The following is a 21,403-nucleotide window of genomic DNA, read 5'->3' on the forward strand; positions in this document are numbered from 1 at the left end:
ATTTTATTCTTTTAATTTTTATGATTTTGATTGTTTTGTTATTAGCTATTAAGAATTATAAAAACATAATGTGAAATTGTGAGAGTGATATAATAATATTTATTATGATTTTTAGATATTTTGTAAGAAATAATTTTTTTTATAAAACCAATTTCAAATATTTCTTTTAAATATTAATGTGAATAAGAATATACAATTAATTTCAAATATTTTTCTTAAATATTAATGTGAATTTTGTAATGTATACATTTATTTTTTACACTTAGATTAATAAATATTAATTATTAATCTTTTGTGTGAAAAGATTTTTTTTCTTTTGTCTTGTATTTTAGTATTAATATAAATAAAAGTAAATTGATCCAAGCTCGAGCGATTGATGTCTCACTGTTTGATTTATAAGAGTTTGATGGACTTAGTTTGAGTTTACGGTTAAAGGGTTTGGATTAAACGGTTTGGGTCAAGTCCATAGGCCGTTACGTTATTGATGAATTATCTGTGTTAGATTAGAATTTCCAACAAAGATACAAATTAACTATTTTAAATAAAAAGATAATTTAAGTATACTATACCTATTAGATGAATATATTTTTTATATTTGTATGAAAATTGTGTCAAAATATAAAAAATATTATTTTACGTTAAATTGTTAATTTTTTAAGTAGATAAAATATATATTATTGATGTCCATATATATTTTATTTTATATTTATAATATTTATAGGAAATCATTAAAAAGAAAAATGAACAAAATCGTAACCATATTATTTTAATTATTGTATATTTGTAATGTCATTTTTAATTTTGTTGAAAAAAAAATGCTATCGAATTTTATAGTTCATTGAATATATATATATGTATGTATTATTGTAAACCTTATTCAAATTTATATCATAAGCTAACTAAGTTAGCGCCGTCATGTCTTAGGCTAGAATGCAATTATTTGATTTTGATCGTATTGGATTAAATTGATAATATTTAGTATATATTAATATAATATAAATAAAATATATAACAATAAACTATATGTGTTCATTTTGTATAAAAGGGGGTTATGTTTGAAATCTACAAAATAAAACTATGTTCGTTTCAAATTTTATGTTGTGATTATTATAGATAGAAAAATTTAAAAATAATATTATTAATAATTAATTAACAATATATATTAATAAATAATATTGTGCTAATATTTTTTATTTAATATAATATTACTGTTGTAAATAACATATAAATCTAGTAGTATTTATAATATGTAACAAAGTTCACATTTGTATATAGTTTCGAACGCACGGAAACAACAAATTTAAACGAGAAACTTAACTTCAATGCGCGAGGTAATCGAATGATTTCAAGAACTGCTTTAGGATCAACCAACTAACACACGGGGAGGGATACTTAGACACAAGCGGACTTCCGTCGTCCAGCTCTCTCAATCACACGGAATCCGACACTAAAGGTGAAACCGGTGCTCTCGGTTGCCGCCGCCAGATGAGCTCTCCCTCTCTTTTCCTCGTTCGATTGATTTTCGTTCTTCTCATATTCAACTCTAAACACTAAAACGATATTTTTTTCTTTCCTCTTCAGATCTGATAGTATCTATAGCTTGCCTTGCACTTCCTCAAATCGACGGCTCATAACACTATTTTCCGTTCCGTGATTTGCTTTGAAAAAAAATAAAAAATTTTAATAACTATTTAAATTTTAATTAATTATGTTTTAAATGTTATGGTGTGTTCTTTTTTTCAAAAACAATATACACTTTTTTTTTCATAAAAAAAAAATATATTACACATTTTTTATTACTTTTATATTATTTACACAGTTTTCTATATTTAATATAAAACATATTCTTTCAAATTATTTTGCAAAACAAACATACTTTATTTTACATTCGGTGTCGGATTTCGTGTGATCTATTATATAAAAAATATTCTTTCAAATTATTTTGCAAAACAAACATACTTTATTTCGATCAGTTTTATATAAAATATCTATTTTATTGTAACTACTAAAATTTAAAAAATATAATAAATAATTCTGAAATTTATTAATAAAAATGATTATAAATTAAAATTACTATAATTAAATAATTTATTTAAAATTAAAATGATTGTAACATATGATACTTTAAACGCTAAGTATTATTACAAAATTATAGAATTTCTAAAAAGCCGTAACTAATTTAATTAATACATTGAAGGGTATTTTGTAATTTTTCTAGTGTTATCTATAATTTTTTATAGTACTCGTAGTTTAAGCATGGCTGCCGAAATGAATATTTTTTGCAATATTATTTGACCATTAGTAGGTAAAATAAAAATTTTAGAACCAGAGATCTTTTCAGCAAATTTTGCAAAGTACAGTACAGGACACGACTTATGCTATTTTTTCAACAGATAAATATATACTCCCTCCGTTCGGGAGTGAATTTTTTATTTAACTTTTACATACGAATTAAGATAAATTAGTATTATATATATAATGTAATAAATTAGTATGATATCTATTTTCCTATTGACATTAAAATATAAATAATACTCCCTTCCGTTTTATAAAAAAAAATATTGTTTTTTATTTTTATTCGTTCAAAAATAAACAATGATATGTGCACCATTAAAATAATTGTATTACATATTTAATATAATTAAATATAATTGAGGCATTTCTGTCATTTTGTAAATCTTGATCTCAATGCTCGGGAATGAGCTACAAGGAAAATGCGGTGGCTGTAAATACCGGCGTTGAGTTATCGGTGGAGCAGCGAGCTCGAATCTCCCAAAGTTTCAGAGCTGCCAAGGCACGCCTCGCTCGAAAACGGCAGAGGTTTGAGTCTGGCGATTATTTAGGGTGCATTTGACAATTAGCTGATAGTTGATTCAATTAGCTGTTAGCTGATTTTATTAGCTGGTTTGACTAGCTGATTCAATTAGCGGTTAGTATTAAAGTGTTTGGTAAAACAATTGTTTGACATTAGTTGTTTATACATAAAATGACTATTAAAAACATTGATATGTTATTTTTTAAAATATTTAATTTTGTTCATTTTTGTTTGAAATTTATAATAATTTTTGTTATTTATTATTGAAATTATAAAAATATTACTTCCTCCGTCCCACATACCGTGTCTGCTACACTGTAGACACGGTATTTTAGGAGGAATGTAATTAGTAGGTAATTAAGAATGTATTAGTGAAAATAATTATTCTATAATATAAATAATTATAAATTAAGATTAAGATAACTAATTAGTTTAATTAAAATTAAAAAAAATAAATTAAAAAGTTTAAAATGAGATTAAAGTGTGTAATTATTTTCCAAAAAATATTTGTTTGTATTTTTAATTTAAGATTATTATTCTTATTTTTTATATTACCCATTAGAAGTGTGTTGACAATATAAAAAATAAATTTTTGTTAAATTGTCAAAATTTGATAAGCTTATAAAATATATAGATTATGTTGACGTGTATATATTGGATATATTTTTTTTAATAATATTAATCATAAAGCATATCAACTATTTTTTGTTAAGAGTGTTTGATTTAATATTTTGTATTATAATTTATATTTTATTTTTTTCAAAAAAAAAAAAACAGGAAAATTGCATAATTTTTAGTGCTTAGGATTTTATTATTAATATTATTTGTTATTGAGAATTGTAAAAATATTATTAAAATATTTAATTGTATTATTTTGTAAGAAAAAATAATGTTTATGCATATTTAGAAAAGAATGAAATTCAATTTGAGGATTGACAGAATATTATTAAAAACTGTGATTAAGAATTTTTAAGAATAAATAAATCCATAACTGATATATAATATTTATTATTATCACTAACTAAATTTAATTTTAAATTTTATTTTTCATATTTACAAATAGTTTTATATGAAATATTATTATATTATTAATGTTTTACTGATGATACAATATTTTTTTTTGGCTAAATTGTACAAAATCTGCATGTGATTTCACGAAATTGTGTCAAATTCCTCGTACTATTTTTTTTTTTAATTTTAGGGGTTTGCAAATTGAGATTCTAAAATTTATTCACAGTAACATCAAATAAGGACCGCTAAAGGGGTTAGAGGCAGAGTTTATGAAACCGCGAACAAGTTAGTATCTCCTACTTTTTCTTTTAATTTACGCTTTATGGGATATACTCCCTATTATGGGATATCCTTCGAGTTCGAAGGATATTCGCGGATCCTCTCGTCTCCCATAAGCTTTACCTACAAAATAAAAACACACTTAAAAAACAAGTTAGTATAAAATTTAGGAACAAAATTAATGCATGCAAGTCTCGGGATATGCAAGAAAATAAAATAAATGGAAAGTGTAAATTAAAAAAAAAAGTAGGAGATACTCCCTATTATGGGATATTCTTCGAGTTCGAAGGATATTCGCGGATCCTCTCGTCTCCTATATGCTTTACCCACAAAAGAAAAACATTTAAAAAACAAGTTAGTATAAAATTTAGAAATAAAATTAATGCATACAAGTCATAAAACAATAAAATGTTACCAACAATTGTGTTATTATTGGAAGTTAGAAAATGTCCATAAATCTTTGCTACTATTTTGTTTTCCTTGAAGTGGATCGAGTAATGAATTACCGAACCTTGAGAAAGAAATATGTCTTTTGCATCTAATAGCCTCTCCACAGTCAATCAAACAGTGCTAGAATATAATGAACAATAAATAATATATCAACATGAACATGAAGAATAATAATACATAATAATTTCTTTAGAAATTAACCAACAACCTCTAATAATTTCTTTTTCTTTTTCATTCCATCATTATTATTTTATTTTTGGACCGTGTATATGTATAAATGAATACCTGAGGATTTAGGGCTTAGGGCATTATCAAGAATTGAAATTCTTGATCGAATAAAAAAGAGTATGAGAGAGTAAGGAAGAAATCAATGGCATTATCTTACCATCATCATCCTCTCCTCTTCCACGATCTTGATTCTTGAACTTGAACAGGGCAGCGCGAGAGATTGAATTGATTATTGAAGATGGCTGCGAGTAGGCAGAGGAGGAGGAGGAGTGGTGGCGCAGCCATGGCCGGAGAGACTTAGGAATGGATAGAAAGTGGGTGTATCCAGAGGGAGAGGGAGAGGGAGGGAGAGGGAGAGAGAGGAATTAGATCTAACTGGGTTTCTTTAGTTGTTTTAAAATAATTTATAGTAAATTAAAATATATATAATTTTTATTTGTTAGTAAAAATATATAAAATATATTTGATTACCTTCACTATAATAAATATAAATATTTTTAAATTTATTACTATATGTTTAAAACATAGTTTGTTAAGTTTAATTTCAGTTAATTGAAATTAAAAAATTAAAATATAAAAAAAATTTAATTTATAAATTTAATTTTGGATCAAATAAAATCAATTTACAATGTAATTTGTAAATAAAACCAATTTACAATGTAAAATGAACTTTTTATTTCTCACAAATATGTTGTTTAAGTAGAAGAGTCAATCAGTTTAGTAAATTTTTTTTTATTATTATAAATGAATTTAATAATATTATTTTAGAAATATATACATTAAACTGTGTAGAGATATACTAAAGATTTTTTAGCTATATTTTTATATTTAAATTGATTTTTTTTAATGAAAATTTCAATGTTTTCTTTTAAAAGCAGCACATAATATATATATATATATATATAATTAGTCAAATTTTATTCTATAAATAATTTTAACAATTAATTATATGATTATTGAGGTGTAACTAATTAACTACAAGTCCAGCATTATTATATTGTCAATGGTTAAGTATTAATTATCTCGAAAGAAATGAATTCATTGATTTTTTCTATAAAATATTACATTAATTTTTTCCATAAAATACTAAATTAAATACTATTTAAAAAAATCTAAAAAGCTTTAACAAATAATATTTAAACGATGCTTTATTCTACGTAAATTTTTTAATATTAATATTATATTTATTTATAATAAAAATATTTTATTAGTATTGTGTATTGTAATTAATTTTAATTTTATTTAAATATATTTAGTATTGATTTATTATGTAATAATCATATATTCAATTATATAAATAATTAAATAGATTGCTACAATATAAAAAATAATTAAAATAATAAATTTGGTAAATAACTAAATTAGATTTTAAATTAAAAAATAAATTATAGAAATATTAATGTATTAAATAATAACATAATTTAAATTAATTATGATTATATAATAAAAAATTATAAAAACTAAAATATAATTATAATATTTTTTTTTCAATCTAATTATTCGTTAATAATTCTTTGTTTATATTAATATTATTTTTATTTTTATAAAAACTTGATAATATATATAAAACATTAATTATAGATATATATACTATTATTATAAAATACATAATTTTACCACAATCAATAACACGACGGAATTTATAAAAGCATTTTTTAATATCATTTAGAGACTAAATTTCAAAAAAAAATTTATTACTCCCTCCTTCCCATAGAATTGATCTCCTTTCTTTTGATACAAAGTGAAATATTGTACTCTAGATAATTAATTAGTTTGATTAATTTATATAATATTTATAATATATTGTTATTTTTATTTTTTTTATTTAATGATATATTAAAATTAAAATAAAAATAATGTTTTATGCTGAATATTTCATATTTTGAAGTTATTCTTTATATAAAAAAAAATACCCTAAATTGCCGAAAACCTATAGATTCATAAAATTGTATCAAATCTCTGTCGAACTTCTTTGTGGTTTCATAAACTCTGCCTCTAACCCCTTCAGCGGTATTTTAGAATCTCATTTTGCAAACCCCTAAAATTACAAAAAAAATAGTATGAGAAATTTGACGCAATTTCGTGAAATCACATGCAGATTTTGTACAAATTAGCCAAAAAAATATTGTATCATCAGTAAAACATTAATAATATAATAATATTTCATATAAAATTATTTGTAAATATGAAAAATAAAATTTAAAATTAAATTTGGTTATTGATAGTAATAAATATTATATATCAGTTATGGATTTATTTATTCTAAAAAATTCTTAATCACAATTTTTAATAATATTCTCTCAATCCTCAAATTGAATTTCATTCTTTCGTAAATATGCATAAACATTAATTTTTTTCTTACAAAATAATACAATTAAATATTTTAATAATATTTTTACAATTCTCAATAACAAATAATATTAATAATAAAATCCTAAGCACTAAAAATTATGCAATTTTCCTGTTTTTTTTTATTTAAAGAAATAAAATATAAATTCTAATAAGTTTTACCTACAAAATAAAAACACTTAAAAACAAGTTAGTATAAAATTTAGGAACAAAATTAATGCATGCAAGTCCCGGGATATGCAAGAAAATAAAATAAATGGAAAGCGTAAATTAAAAGAAAAAATAGGAGATACTCCCTGTTATGGGATATCCTTCGAGTTCGAAGGATATTCGCGGATCCTCTCGTCTCCCATAAGCTTTACCTACAAAATAAAAATATTTAAAATTAATTAGCACGAGAAAGACACACAATTGGAATAAACCAATCAAGATCAATTTTAAATTCATAATCAATTATCAAGAATTCAATCAGAAATTAAAGAAATCCTGGAAAAAAAAGGGAGAATCAAACCGAACCAACCTTGTTTTTTTTTAGAGAAGAGAAGAGACTGATCATTGAAGCCATGGATATAGAACAACCTTCCGATCCTTCACACCCTCAAAATCTGAACGCAAGCAAGCAGGCGATTCGGATTAGGATTCGGAAATGGCCAAAACCTTTCTCCAAGACACCAACCAAGATAGAGATATAGATAAAGATAGAAATACCAACCGAGATAAAGATATAGATAGAGATAGATGATTGTAGTTCTTGCAATTGTATGTATGTATGTACGAACGATATCTTTATATATATATAACAAATGACCGTTGGACAAAACAAAGGAATTTTAATTAATTAATTAATTGTTTTAACAAATGACCGTTGGGAATTTTAATTAATTAATTAATTATTTTTATTTTACAAATTATTAAATATTTTTTATTTTTTATTTTTATATAAAGCTTACCATATTTAAAACAAATTTATCATATTTACAAATTTATTATATTTTCAAATCATTAAATATTTTCAGTTTTTTATTTTTATATTAAAACTTACCATATTTAAAAAAAACTTACCAAATTTACTATATTTTCAAATTATTAAATATTTTAAGTTTTTTATTTTTGTATTAAAACTTACCATAATTACAAATTTATTATATTTTCAAATTCTTAAATATTTTCAGTTTTTTATTTTTATATTAAAATTTACCATATTTACAAATTTACTATATTTTCAAATTCTTAAATATTTTCAGTTTTTTATTTTTATTTTATAACTTACCATATTTTTTAAAAAAAATCTAACCATATTTACAAATTCACTATATTTTCAAATTATTAAATAATTTCAGTTTTAAATTTGTATAACAATGGTTTAACATGATATTTTCTATAAAAATAAAAATAATAATAATAATAATAATAATAATATATAACAATATAGAAATATATCAATGATTGCCGATTAAGTATCAATCAAAGATAATTTGCAAAATCGATGGGTTGTTATGTTGTAGGAAGTGGAGAAAAAATTTTCCTTTAATTTGTACTATATTCGATCATTCTATACATATACTTACAAACTCATAATTCTTATTAATGTTACTCTTGTTTTTTATTAATTTTAATGAATTCAAAATTTTTCATCAAAAGCAATAAATTCATTGATTTGTAGTTCAAATTAATACTTGTACTATTTAGTCTATATAGTTTTTATTTAAAAAAATATATATTATTTTTTGTATAAAATATTATTTAAATAAAAATAAAATCAATTTCAGAATATTTTTTGAACGAAGGAAGCACTTTGTAATGATATGTTGATTTTTATTTACAATTAGTCATTATAAATACTTGCAATATACTCCTTCCGTCCAAGTTAAAAGTATACAATTACTTTTGGCGCGGAGATTAATGAATAATAATATTTTAATTATAGTGGGCAGGTAAAATTAGTAAAATGATATTTTTGCCCTCACAATGTGATGTAAAGTAGGGGTATTTGCGGAAAAAATGGGGTATTTAATGAAATAGTTACTTTGTAATTGAACGTTTCAAAATAGAAATATATATATTTTCTAACTGGACGGAGAGAGTATAAAATATACACTTACTGATAGTAAGATATTAATCAATCATACAAAATATATATTAATATAATATAAATATAACAAATATATTGATAGTACATTACATAGTCCACAAATAATTTCAACATACAATATATTAATACAAACACATAAAAAATATATATATTTAAAAAATCAAACTAAAATACTTTACATTATTTTTAAAATTTTGAATTGTTCCACACATCACTAATAAACAGAGGCGGAACCAGACTGTCATGAGAGAGGGGGGCTAAATTTTCAAATTTCGAAACGATCAAAATCTATTTGTTATCCAATAATTTTATCAATGGAGTTATCATATTTCAAAATATCAACTTACATAACAACTACATATTACAATATGAATTTTGTATTAAATGAAATTGATAAATAGTAAAAAAAATTTATTAAAAAATACTAGCTTTTAAAAATATCATCTCCTATGCATTTGGTTGAGAATTTTTTGAAGATTTTTCTTTTTTTTTTAATTATTATTTCTTACTTTTTTGTTCATATCTATATTTATAGCATCAAAAAATTATTATGATATAAACTTTTTATTATTCAAAATTAAATTTTCACATAAATACTCTATCAATTTTTACCAATTTTTAAATTTATTTATTGTTTTTTATATTATATATTATAAAATAAAAATAAAAAATAAAAAATTATAAGGGGTGGGGTGGAATGGGGTGGGGTGGGGGAGGGGGGACATCCACCTCTGCTAATAAATATATAGACGAAAAATTATTATTTTATATTTTACATCATTTTCAATTGAAAAAATTATTTATATTTTTCAATAAAAAAATATTATTTTTAAAATTTAACTATAATAAAAATAAATATTATTTTATAATACTTTTACAATTTTCAATAACTAATAACAAAAAATTTCAAACAGTCTAAACTCAAAAGAACACAATTGAATATATTAAAAAATTATTTTTACGTATAAACAGTTAATATCAAATAATTATTTTACCAAATATTTTAATACAAACAACTAATTGAATCAGCTAACAACTGTCAACTAATTATCAAACTCGTCTGTCTATCGTTTATTTAAAATCAAATATAGTAAAATTTTATATTAAATAAATATTTTAATACGATATTTCAAGTAAAATATAGGGTCTTAGATATAAATAAATGAATAAAAGTCGCCCAGACTTGGCCCAATAATTTGCGTCTCTCTTTGAATAATTTCAGATGTGATTTCAATCATCAATTCAGCATTATTAATTGTATTTTTAATCATTATATTATACTGAAAATACATATTAATTTACTTTAATTTTAAAATATTTATTATTTAAAAGATATGTGCCTATTAATATCAAAATATAAAATAAATATTTTATTCGTTTCAAAACAAAAGGGACATTTGAGATGAACACAAAAATTTAAAAAATAATAGTATTATATTGACTGACAGTAGATGTAAAAATATTTTTAAGTACCAAAATACCAATACTTTATGTAACAAGGTGGAGATGATTTTGTAAAAATTAGTTATCAAAAATAAAACTGAGATAATTATTTTTGTGTTTTGAGACCAGCGGAGCATATGCTAATGTTTGAAGTTGTTTTGAAAATTTCATCTTGAATAACATTGAATACAACGTTTCAAACAGTATTGTACTCCCACCGTTATGCATCATTTGGCCGGATTGTTACTTTTTCCTTTTATAGTAAAAAAAGTACAAAAGTGTAATAATTTCTACTTAAAAAAGAAACAGGAGTATTTTTTTATAACAACCCTAAAAAAAAAGTGAGTATAAACTTAAATAATGGATGGAATATATTTTTATATATTTATAATATTTAAATTTAAATAAATATTCATTAACAAATACACAATAGGAAGTTGATAGCGTGTGAAGAGACACATGATTGGTGCATAGAAGCTCACATTGGATTGGATGTGTTTTCATAAGCCAGCTGTGTTATTAATTATCATAGTTTTACTATTTTATTTTATTTTTCATAAAAAAATATAGAATTAAATATATATTTTTTATTTATTATATTTTATTAAAATTTACTTTTAGATTTAAAACATCACATTTTATATTTTTAATCTGGTTTAAAACAAATGACTTGTTTCTCTTGTTAATCAATTTATTCAATTTTATTTTTATCTTTCATTAATAAATAAATATTTATATTTATATTTATTTTTTATAAAACTAATTTTTAATTAATTATAAACAAATAAATATATATATTTTTTATTTATTTATCTTACATAAAAATATATTGTTTATAAAACAGCATCTATATTATATATATTTAATTAAGATATAACACTAAGGGTGTGTTTGTTTAGGCAATTTTGGTCTAATTTTACTGTATAGACGCTCAATTCCTCTCAAAATCCTATTAATCTCTACCTAGAGTTTACTTTCTTTCTGCAGTCCACTTCCCTTCTATAGCAGTTTGCCTTTTCAGAAATTGTCAGCGCATCCATCGCAGAATAAAAAAAATAGTGTTGTGTGTGTTTGGGGTTGAAATATTAAAAAAAAAAATGAATTGAAAAATAGTACTTCCTCTGTTCCAAAAATATAGTCTTGTTGTGTTTGGCACGTAGTTGATAAAAAGTAAAGATAAATGATTTTTTTGTCCTTGTGAGTATGGTAAAAAGTAGTGGCAATTGTGTAATAATAATAAAAAAATAGGATAATTTTATGGTGATATGATTATTTATGGAAATGAGACTATTGTTTTGGGACGGACAAAAATGATAAACAAGACTATTGTATTGAGACGGAGGGAGTATTATAATGCGATATAAATCAGAGTTGATACAATGCATTGAATGTAAAATTAATTTTTAGCATAATTTAAAAAAATGTTTACTTTGATAATTTTGAAAAAAAAATTGAATAAATAATACAAATTTGCGAGAACTCACATCATCCAAAAATATAAAAGAAAACAAAAATTTCTAGAAATTAAATTTAAATTTAATTAATAAATATCAAATCAAACATCACTTTTCATTATTATTTATAATTTCTTTAACAATATTAAATATCATTCATTTCAAACTATCACATCAATTTATCATTTTTTCAATAAAATAATAATTTTTTTTTCAACATACTCATTACAAAATTCAAACCCCCAAACAAATACAACTTAAAAATTCATACTTCAAAATCTTCAAAAATTTAAATCTAAAATCTAATCCCCAAACAAACACACCCTAAATGAATCTTATACGAATTTATTGTTACTCTCAAAGTGTCACTTTCTGTATCAGTATATTAATGTTACATATATATATATATATAAGATTATAAGAATGATGACAAATAAATTATTATTTTATTTTTATATTAAGATCCAACTAAATGATAAAAATACTCCTTCTGTCATTATTCAATTATGTGTTTATTTAATCGGACACAAATTTTAAAAAAAATAGATAAAAGTATAAACATTTACCTTTTTAGATAGTAAAAAGTAGAAAAATTGATATTTTGTTACTAGAAAACGAAACGAGAATAAATTTGGATGAAAAAAAAACAAACATTGAAAATAGATTTGAATGAAAGAGAGAGTAATAAAAACTGTTAATTACAAAATAATTTGGTATTATAGTTTTTTCCACATATATTTGTGTATGCATATATAATGACAAAATTGATGTTACAACCCAGCTTAGCAAATGGTCCAATTGGATTGTTATCGACTGTAAACACTAAGTATCATAAATTCCCCAAAATACATGCCAAAAAATGGACCACCAGATTTGGACCCAAATTTAAATAAAATTGAAGATATTTATAGAAATTATTGGAATTGGAATAAGTATTAATTGGAAACATACCATTTTTTTATTTTATTTTTTTAAAATTTTTATCATTGTGACCAAAAATCCATACCCAAATCCATCTATAAAATATTCCAAACTTTTATAGTATAGGCTTTGTTTGAAGGTTTCAAATTCAAATTCAACTATTAATTTATTTCCTTATTTTCCTAAAATATTAAATAAATACTTATTGTTTATATTATATAAAAAATTAATTTTACATTAAAATATCACGATAATAAATATTTAGATTATATTAACATTCTAACTTGAATTTAGTATTCAAAGTTCTAAACTCAACTTTCAAAATCGTTTGTTTGGATTTAATTTGAAATTGAATATTTATTTTGAATTTTGATTTAAAAGTATTTTCATAATTTTTTTAAAAATAAATATATAGAATATTTTTTTATTGGGAACTATATAGGCTAAATAATAATGATTTTGATCTCAAATACACTTATTTCAATACTCAATTCCCAAGTTTAACTCAAATGTTTTTTAAATAATTATTAATCTTTTTTAAAAATAATATCACTAATCATTTTTACTAAATTGATAAAACTAAACATAATTCCAGGAAAGTGAGCCAAATGACATAAAATTAATTTATTGAATTATTTAAAAGATTTATAATTTTTATATGTTGATTGACATACAATGTTCATTGTGTTTAGTTCAAATTTTTGTAAATTTTCATAAAATCTTTTATACAAAGTTTTCAATAATATATATTTTATAAAATATTATACCAAATTATTATTACATAAACAGAAACTTAGGATATACTCCATTCGTCCGATTAGAAAGTATATATATTTATATTTTGGGACGTCCAATTACAAAATAAACATATCATTAAATACATCATTTTTTTTTACATTACACCATTACTTTTATACCAAAAAGTAAAGGCAAAAATATCATTTCACTATTTTTAACTACCCACTATAATTAACATAATAATACTATTATTTCTTAAGCACCTCGTAAAAAATAAATATTTATTTGTGTGTGGACAAAAAAAGTATTTGTTTTTGTGAAATAGTTTAAATATATATATATATATATATATATTAAAAAGAATACACCCATAGGGAACCCTATGTTGATATACTTCTAAAAAAATGAGGAAAATTGGTCCAAGTTGCATGTGAGCCAATTTATTTCTTATGGTCCTAAATATTCAATGACAAATTAAGGGTGCGCTTCGGAGTTGTTTCATTTATTTATTATTTTTATTTAAATATTATATTTTATAAGATAAGATAATATTATTTTATATAAAAATTAGAATGATTATATAGTAAAAAATTAAATAAAATAATTTTTTTTGACAAAAAAAAAAAGAAAAACGCAACCTAATATTATCTAAATGGATTGTTGTGATATATATTTCTTCTTAAGGGAAAAAAGAATGAAATGCTGCAATATGTTAGGGTATGGTCGGTTTTTGTCATATATCAATCTGACACGAAATAATATTTATTTTAATTACAAAAAATATTATATTCAATATTTTGTTTTTATTCTAAATAGTATTGATATTGAATGTGCAAATTTGTACATTGGTAGTAAGAAATATAATTAACAAAATTTAAAAATTGCTATTATATTTTATATTCTTTGTATATATTTGATTTAAAATATAACTCTTTCATTAAAATGAATTAATTAATAAAAAGAACACGCGGCATCACTTTTAAGCGGCAAAGGGGAAGATAATTATTAAACCTTTTTTAAATTATTCATATGAAAACTTAAATGAATGTCCAGCCAGCATTATATACGAAGTAATCATCATCCCATTCAAACAACGAAAATAATAATTAAATGACCAAAATACCCTCCAAAAAGCTCCCGTCTCAACCCACTCCGAGCAAAATCGACAAGCCCAATATCGTATATTCGCATGCAAAAGGTTGACCGGGCCGACAACGAAAGAGATAGCCGTTGAAAAAGGCACGTGACATGAGGAGCCTGAAATTTATTAATTTTCTAAATAAACACACACAATAGGTAATAATTATATTAATGGCCCCCACAAAAGCTTCTTACAAAATCCATCGAAGAAGACAAACTATCCGTTACAGTTCTGTAAGATCAATAAAATGGACTAAAATTAAAATCGTTCCAATTCATCTAAATCCCTAAATCCCCAAATCCAATTAATTCTTTCCTCACCAGCCATGGCCGCCATTCTCGAAAAAATCGAAGCTTCTTACAACCCCAAAATCCAAATTTCAGACAATCGAAGAAGAAGACACGAAGAAGACGACAATGGCAGCGCCGGCGGCTCCGGTCCACTAGAACTTCATTTATGGCCGCTATTTCTACTAATTTTCCAGTCATTGTTTGGCGCGGCAAATTCCGTGCCGTGGGACGGAATAATTGTAACAGAATCAGACTACAATTCCCTCCAGGCGCTGAAGCACGACTTCGTGGATCCAAACGGGGTCTTATCCAGCTGGTCCGGCGGCGCCGCCGGCGCCTGCTCCGGCGATTGGGCCGGCATTAAATGCGCTCAGGGACAGGTCATCGTCATCCAGCTACCCTGGAAAAGCCTATCAGGCAGCCTGTCGGAAAAAATCGGGCAATTCCAGGCCCTGAGGAAGCTCAGCCTCCACGACAACTCCATCGGCGGCGCCGTCCCGGCGGCGCTAGGTTTCCTCCGCAACCTCAGAGGCCTCCAGCTTTTCAACAACAGATTTTCCGGCGCGATCCCGCCGGAGCTCGGCTCGTGCCCTCTTCTTCAGACACTCGAATTGGCTAACAATTCCCTGTCCGGATCGATCCCCGAAAGCCTCGCGAATTCGACGAAACTAATCAGGGTCAGTCTTGGCCACAATTCCCTGTCGGGACCAATCCCTGTCAGGCTTACAACTTCGTCTTCTCTTATGTTTCTTTCCTTGGAAATGAACAACTTTTCCGGCCCGATTCCGGACACCTGGGGCGGCGGCAAATCCAGGCTCCGATCCCTGATTCTTGACCGGAATTTGTTCACCGGCGGAATTCCGGCGACAATCGGAACCCTGTCGGAGCTTCAGACACTCGACCTGTCGGGGAATTGGCTCAACGGCAGCTTGCCGGAAAGCCTGTTTGGTAATAACCTGAAGAACCTGTCAGTTCTTAACCTAAGAGACAACCAATTCGATGGGAAGATTCCAGAAACAATTGGGGAACTAAATTCACTCAAAAACATCGATCTTTCCCACAATAGATTCAATGGTGAGATTCCAGGCCTTCTTACAAAGATTCCGAATCTCCAATCCTTCGATGTTTCTTACAACAACTTATCAGGCCCTGTCCCTATAAGCCTGTCCCAAAAATTCAACCAAACCTCATTCACAGGCAATGTTAACCTCTGTGGCTACACTGCTTCATCCCCCTGCCACCCCTCCCCACCCCACCCCACCCCGCCCCCCTCCCGCCGTCGACAAAAACTCGATACCAAAGACATCATCCTCATCCTGGCAGGGATTCTTGTCATAATTCTCCTTATCACCTGCTGCATTCTTATCTGCTGCTTACTCAAGAAACGACAGGCGACAAATCGGGACAAGCCGCGCGCCGTATCGAGCGGAAAGGTCATCGAGATCGAGGTCGAACCGAGCGGCGGAAAGCTCGTCCATTTCGACGGGCAGATGGACTTCAGCGCCGACGATCTTCTCTGCGCCACGGCCGAGATTTTGGGCAAAAGTACTTATGGAACGGTGTATAGAGCTACCATGGAGAATGGAGTTCAAGTTGCTGTCAAAAGATTGCGCGAAAAAATTACGAAAGGGCAGCGCGATTTCGAGGCGCAAGCCGAGGTTTTGGCCAAGATTAGGCACCCGAACCTTCTCGCCCTTCGGGCTTACTACTTAGGCCCTAAAGGCGAAAAATTGCTCGTCTTCGACTACATGCCGAATGGGAGCCTCGCCACATTCCTCCATGGTAAGAGATTTTCTCGATTCTATTGGTTATTCGTTTTTTAAAAACTGATACATAATCATCTCACTTCAAAGTTCAAAGTTTAAAGTAATGCGCATCATTTATTGATATATTTTAAAGTCAACCAATACGAATGAACATGGTAAGAGATTTTCTTGATTCTATTGATATTCGTTTTTTGCAAATTATTAAATGATCATTTCACCTGAAAGTTAAAATTAAAGTTTAAAGTAATACATATCATTTTTTTTTGATATATTTTAGAGTCAACCAATACGAATGAAGTTAGTCCATCGATCGTGGACTTTGTTCATCAAGAACTTTAAGTTCCGTTGTTTGTTTCGCAAACTTAGCACGTATTTAGGGTGTGTTTCGATATGTTTTAGAATTCTTAATTGATTTTGAAATAATAAAAAGTTAGTATAAAAATTGTGTGATATAATATAAATAGCTATTGAATATGATTTGTTGCATAGTTTCTCACATTTGTGATTCAGGGAGGACGAGCTTATGCTTAATTCACATCGTATATTTTATGCGAATATAGGCCGAGGACAAAACGCGTCGAAGAATTGGCCGACGAGGTTGAAGATCGTGCGGGACATAACAAAAGGCCTAATGTACCTCCACAAGAATGCCAACACAATCCACGCGAACTTAACGTCGAGCAACGTCCTTCTCGACGAGCAAACGGATGCCAAGATCAGCGATTTTGGGCTGGCGCGGCTGATGTCGGAGGTGGCGAATGCAAACGTGTCGGCAACGGCGGGGCTGTTGGGGTACCGCGCGCCGGAGGTTTCCAAGTCGAGGAGGGCCACGGCGAAGAGCGACGTGTACAGCCTCGGCGTGATCATGCTGGAGCTTCTGACGGGGAAGTCGCCGGCGGAGGAGGCTATGGATGGCCAGGATTTGCCGCAGTGGGTGGCGGCGGTGGTGAAGGAGGAGTGGACTAATGAGGTGTTCGATTTCGAGCTGATGAGGGATGCATCGGCGATTGGCGACGAGCTGCTGAATGCTTTGAAGCTGGCCTTGCATTGTGTTGATCCGGTGCCGGCGGCACGGCCGGAGCTGGGGCAGATCCTCCGCCAGCTGGAGGAGATTGCGGCGGCGGGTGGCAGCGGGGGGGTGGAAACGTCGCCGGTGGATTGAAAGGTGACTGATCCAATATTATTCTTTTATTCTTGAATTTGTAGGATGTGAATCCTTCTTGATTCCTCCTATATATATATATATATGTAGTGTAACATTCAACATTTGATTGAACAAATACTGTTTTTTTTTTTTTTTTTTTTCAATATATTCCCTCCGTCTATTAAAATTAGTTTATTTGGCCTCCCACGAAAATTAAGGAAAATAAATATTTTTTTAAATAAGTGATAGATAGTTGGAGGTATTGTTGAAAATTTAATTAAAAAATAAAGTAAATGAAGAGAAAGAATGTAATAAAGTTAGTGGTAACTGTTGTAAATAAGTATTAAATGAAGGGTAATAATTAAATGTTATTTGTTAACTTTGCCAAAATTAGTAATGAGATAAATTTAATGAAAAGACTAAAAAGAAAAGTGAGATAAATTTGGCTGAGGGATGAAATATTACTTTCTTCGGCTCTTAGGCACCTTATTTTGATTACAAAAAACGGAAGCTTTTAAAGTTATTCGCAAAATATTTTAACTTCCATGACTTGATGTTTTGAGGTGGTGTTACAAAAAATTGATGTTGGATACTCTCGGATGGTTAGAAACATCTAATGGTGTGCACGACAGAATCTAAGTTGTTGTTTTTGTTGTCGTAATCTTCCTCACCGTACCCACCATTTTAAAACAAGTGCCTGCCTTCAGCCATTTTTCTTACTATTTCTTGTATCGTATGAGCATCCAAAAACTCAGATTGTCGCCGATGTTGACACTTTCACTTTCATTAATTTTTGATATTTGGTTGTGCAAAAGTTCCCTCGCTTAAATGAACCCTTTCATTCAGTAGGTCCTTATGGTCTTGTGAATGGACAACGAGCAATAGAGGCATGCCCCCTGCCGTTTAATATGATCATCTTGAACGAGGTTTGCCATGGGATAGGGAGCTGTTGATATTCAATGAATGCCCGATGATACATAATATAGTTGTTCTCTCCCGTCATTCGACACGGTGTATGTCCAGATCGAAACTAGGCATGTCTCCGTATGCATCAACATGTGTGTAGGGAGAGCTACTTGACCATTGACTATTGGAGAAGAGGCAGGCCATTCCTGACTTTGGAAGGCCGAGACTAAATAAAAATAAGGGCCCTTAAATATATATATATATAATAATATTTTTTATTTATAAAAAAATATAAATAAAAAAAAGAAATTTCTAGCGTAAATTTAGTTTTAAAATTTAACATAAAATATTCATGTACTTTAAATAATATCAATAATAATATTAATATTAATTTTATCTAAACAATCTTAAAACAAAAATTAGGGCCTCAATAATATATATTTTTTGTCTATAATAAAATATAAATAAATAGTATAGATAGAACTTAATAAATAATACATTTTTTTATATAAAAATAAAAAAATTCAAATATTTAATAAAAAAATAAAAAATCAAATATACAATTTAAAATAATATATTATATTCTTTTTAAATTCTGATTCCGACTTAAGCTTATACAGTTGCAATGACAATGTCATTACTGAGAAAGGCTATGTCAATCATTTTAGATGATTTATTTATTTAACTCAGTATTTTCAGTAATTATTTTATTGACTATAATAGTTTTTTTTTATTTATTTGAATATTATTAGATAATCCTTTTGGCATCCAAATCTGTTCACGATCCTTTTATATTTTACAAAGAAAATGAGAACAAATTTTAATGACGGGATAGTACTATCTAAAATTAAATTTTTTTTGTAAATTAATTTAACAAATAAATATTTTTATAAATTTTATAATTAATTATATTTCCAAAGTTTTAATTAAGAGTATTGAATTTAAATTATATATTTTTATTAAATTTAATTTAAATACATTTACAACTGCTCCCTTTTTTATGAATTAGTTAGAACTATATATATATTGTGTTAACTTGATTATACGGTCCAAAAATACTAAAGTGAACAAATTCCTAATATTAATGCATATTATTGTTAAATATATATATATATATGTTCTTTATAATTTTAAATAAAATTAAAATGTATATAGTGTGTTTCTTTTGATTTAATTTGAAAAATTTTGGTTTAAATTTAATATTAAAATAATATTTAATAAAATATTTTTTAAAAATTTCAAGAGTCAACCTGTTAAATCTGATTAAAAAAATAAAAATATTTTTTTTAAAAATATATAATCCAAATAATAAGATTATGTAGTTTGGTGAAAAAAAAAACACACTATTAGATTTAGTTATTTTTATATTAAGGACATACAAAAATTTTATTAAAATAAAAAATTATATTTTGAATGAAATATTTAGCCCTTTTATTTTTTTTAGAAGTTTGTAGGTATTACATATGGTATTGCATATTTTGTATTATTTGTAATATTAATAACTACAGATCAGATTATATGTTGGTATTAATATAATCCATAATAATAATAATAATAATAATAATAGATAGATAGATAGATAGATCTCTCTGACCATTTCAATATTATTTTTAGTCTATTAAAATATATCCGTAGTGAATGTTATTTCCTTTCACTAGCCTAGAACACACATTACGTACCATTCGTTCATCGAATCGGAGGCGAAGATGAATAGTACTGTAGATGAACATACTGAATTAGTTTCGGATGTCTTAGAGCTGATCCTCGCGAGACTTCCAGTGAAGTCTCTGGTTCGACTCCAAATCGTGGATCCACACCATCACCGATAGGCACATCTCCATCGATCCAAGAATTCATCATGGTTCTCCAATCTAAAAGAGTTTTTCCTATCGTGAGGAAGAATTACGCCTCTTTCATGATGAATTGATCCAAGGCTCGAACAGCTTCTTCAGGAGGGGATGTGATGGACTATTACTCGAAGGTTCGCGTTCTTATGGAAAAGACGACTATGGAAACCGCTGTATCGTTGTCTTCAATCCTTCTGCCGGAACATTTACAGATTTGGGCTTCCCTTCTCCATATTTTCGTGATTTCATATGTGACATTGGTTTTGATCCGTTGTCCAAGGACTATAAAATAGTAGTCACTGATCGGGATATGAAACAATATTCGGTGTTTAACAACAGAATCCGGGATTGGAGCATGTTGAAAAAGGTGGAGATGACTTTGAAAGTTTTCCATGGGATGGCCATATGATCAATTTGGAAAATTGGCCTAAACCCCGAAAAGAAACTGGAAGATTTCTTCGACCCAAGGGACGACAAGTTTTACAAAACTATTTACAATACAGGGCGAGGATCGAGAATTGGATATTTT

The 21,403-nt window shown here is 26.8% G+C and overlaps 1 protein-coding gene and 1 long non-coding RNA gene across 4 annotated transcripts; one reads left to right on the plus strand and one right to left on the minus strand.

The window, feature by feature from the left end:
- Positions 1-7,354: 7,354 nt before the first annotated feature.
- On the minus strand, positions 7,355-7,897 carry LOC127245876 (uncharacterized). 2 transcript variants are annotated; one of them, XR_007837507.1, is made up of 3 exons: positions 7,845-7,897; positions 7,653-7,737; positions 7,355-7,494 (listed from the first exon to the last, which is right to left on the minus strand). It is a non-coding gene; the product is annotated as an uncharacterized LOC127245876 (long non-coding RNA). The 2 variants fall into 2 exon arrangements; XR_007837506.1 differs by lacking the exon at positions 7,845-7,897 and having other exon boundaries at positions 7,653-7,838.
- A 7,323-nt stretch (positions 7,898-15,220) lies between these two features.
- On the plus strand, positions 15,221-18,986 carry LOC127245774 (probable leucine-rich repeat receptor-like protein kinase IMK3). 2 transcript variants are annotated; one of them, XM_051266809.1, is made up of 3 exons: positions 15,221-16,993; positions 17,538-18,142; positions 18,971-18,986. In XM_051266809.1, the coding sequence occupies exons 1-2, from the start codon at positions 15,247-15,249 to the stop codon at positions 18,137-18,139; spliced, it is 2,349 nt and encodes a 782-aa protein (XP_051122766.1). In that variant the 5' UTR covers positions 15,221-15,246; the 3' UTR covers positions 18,140-18,142; positions 18,971-18,986. The 2 variants fall into 2 exon arrangements, with proteins under 2 accessions (XP_051122766.1, XP_051122765.1); XM_051266808.1 differs by lacking the exon at positions 18,971-18,986 and having other exon boundaries at positions 17,538-18,290.
- Positions 18,987-21,403: the final 2,417 nt, after the last annotated feature.

This window comes from Andrographis paniculata, unplaced genomic scaffold (genome assembly GCF_009805555.1).
Source record: "Andrographis paniculata isolate CXL003 unplaced genomic scaffold, ASM980555v1 Contig25END, whole genome shotgun sequence".
NCBI lineage: Eukaryota > Viridiplantae > Streptophyta > Magnoliopsida > Lamiales > Acanthaceae > Andrographis > Andrographis paniculata.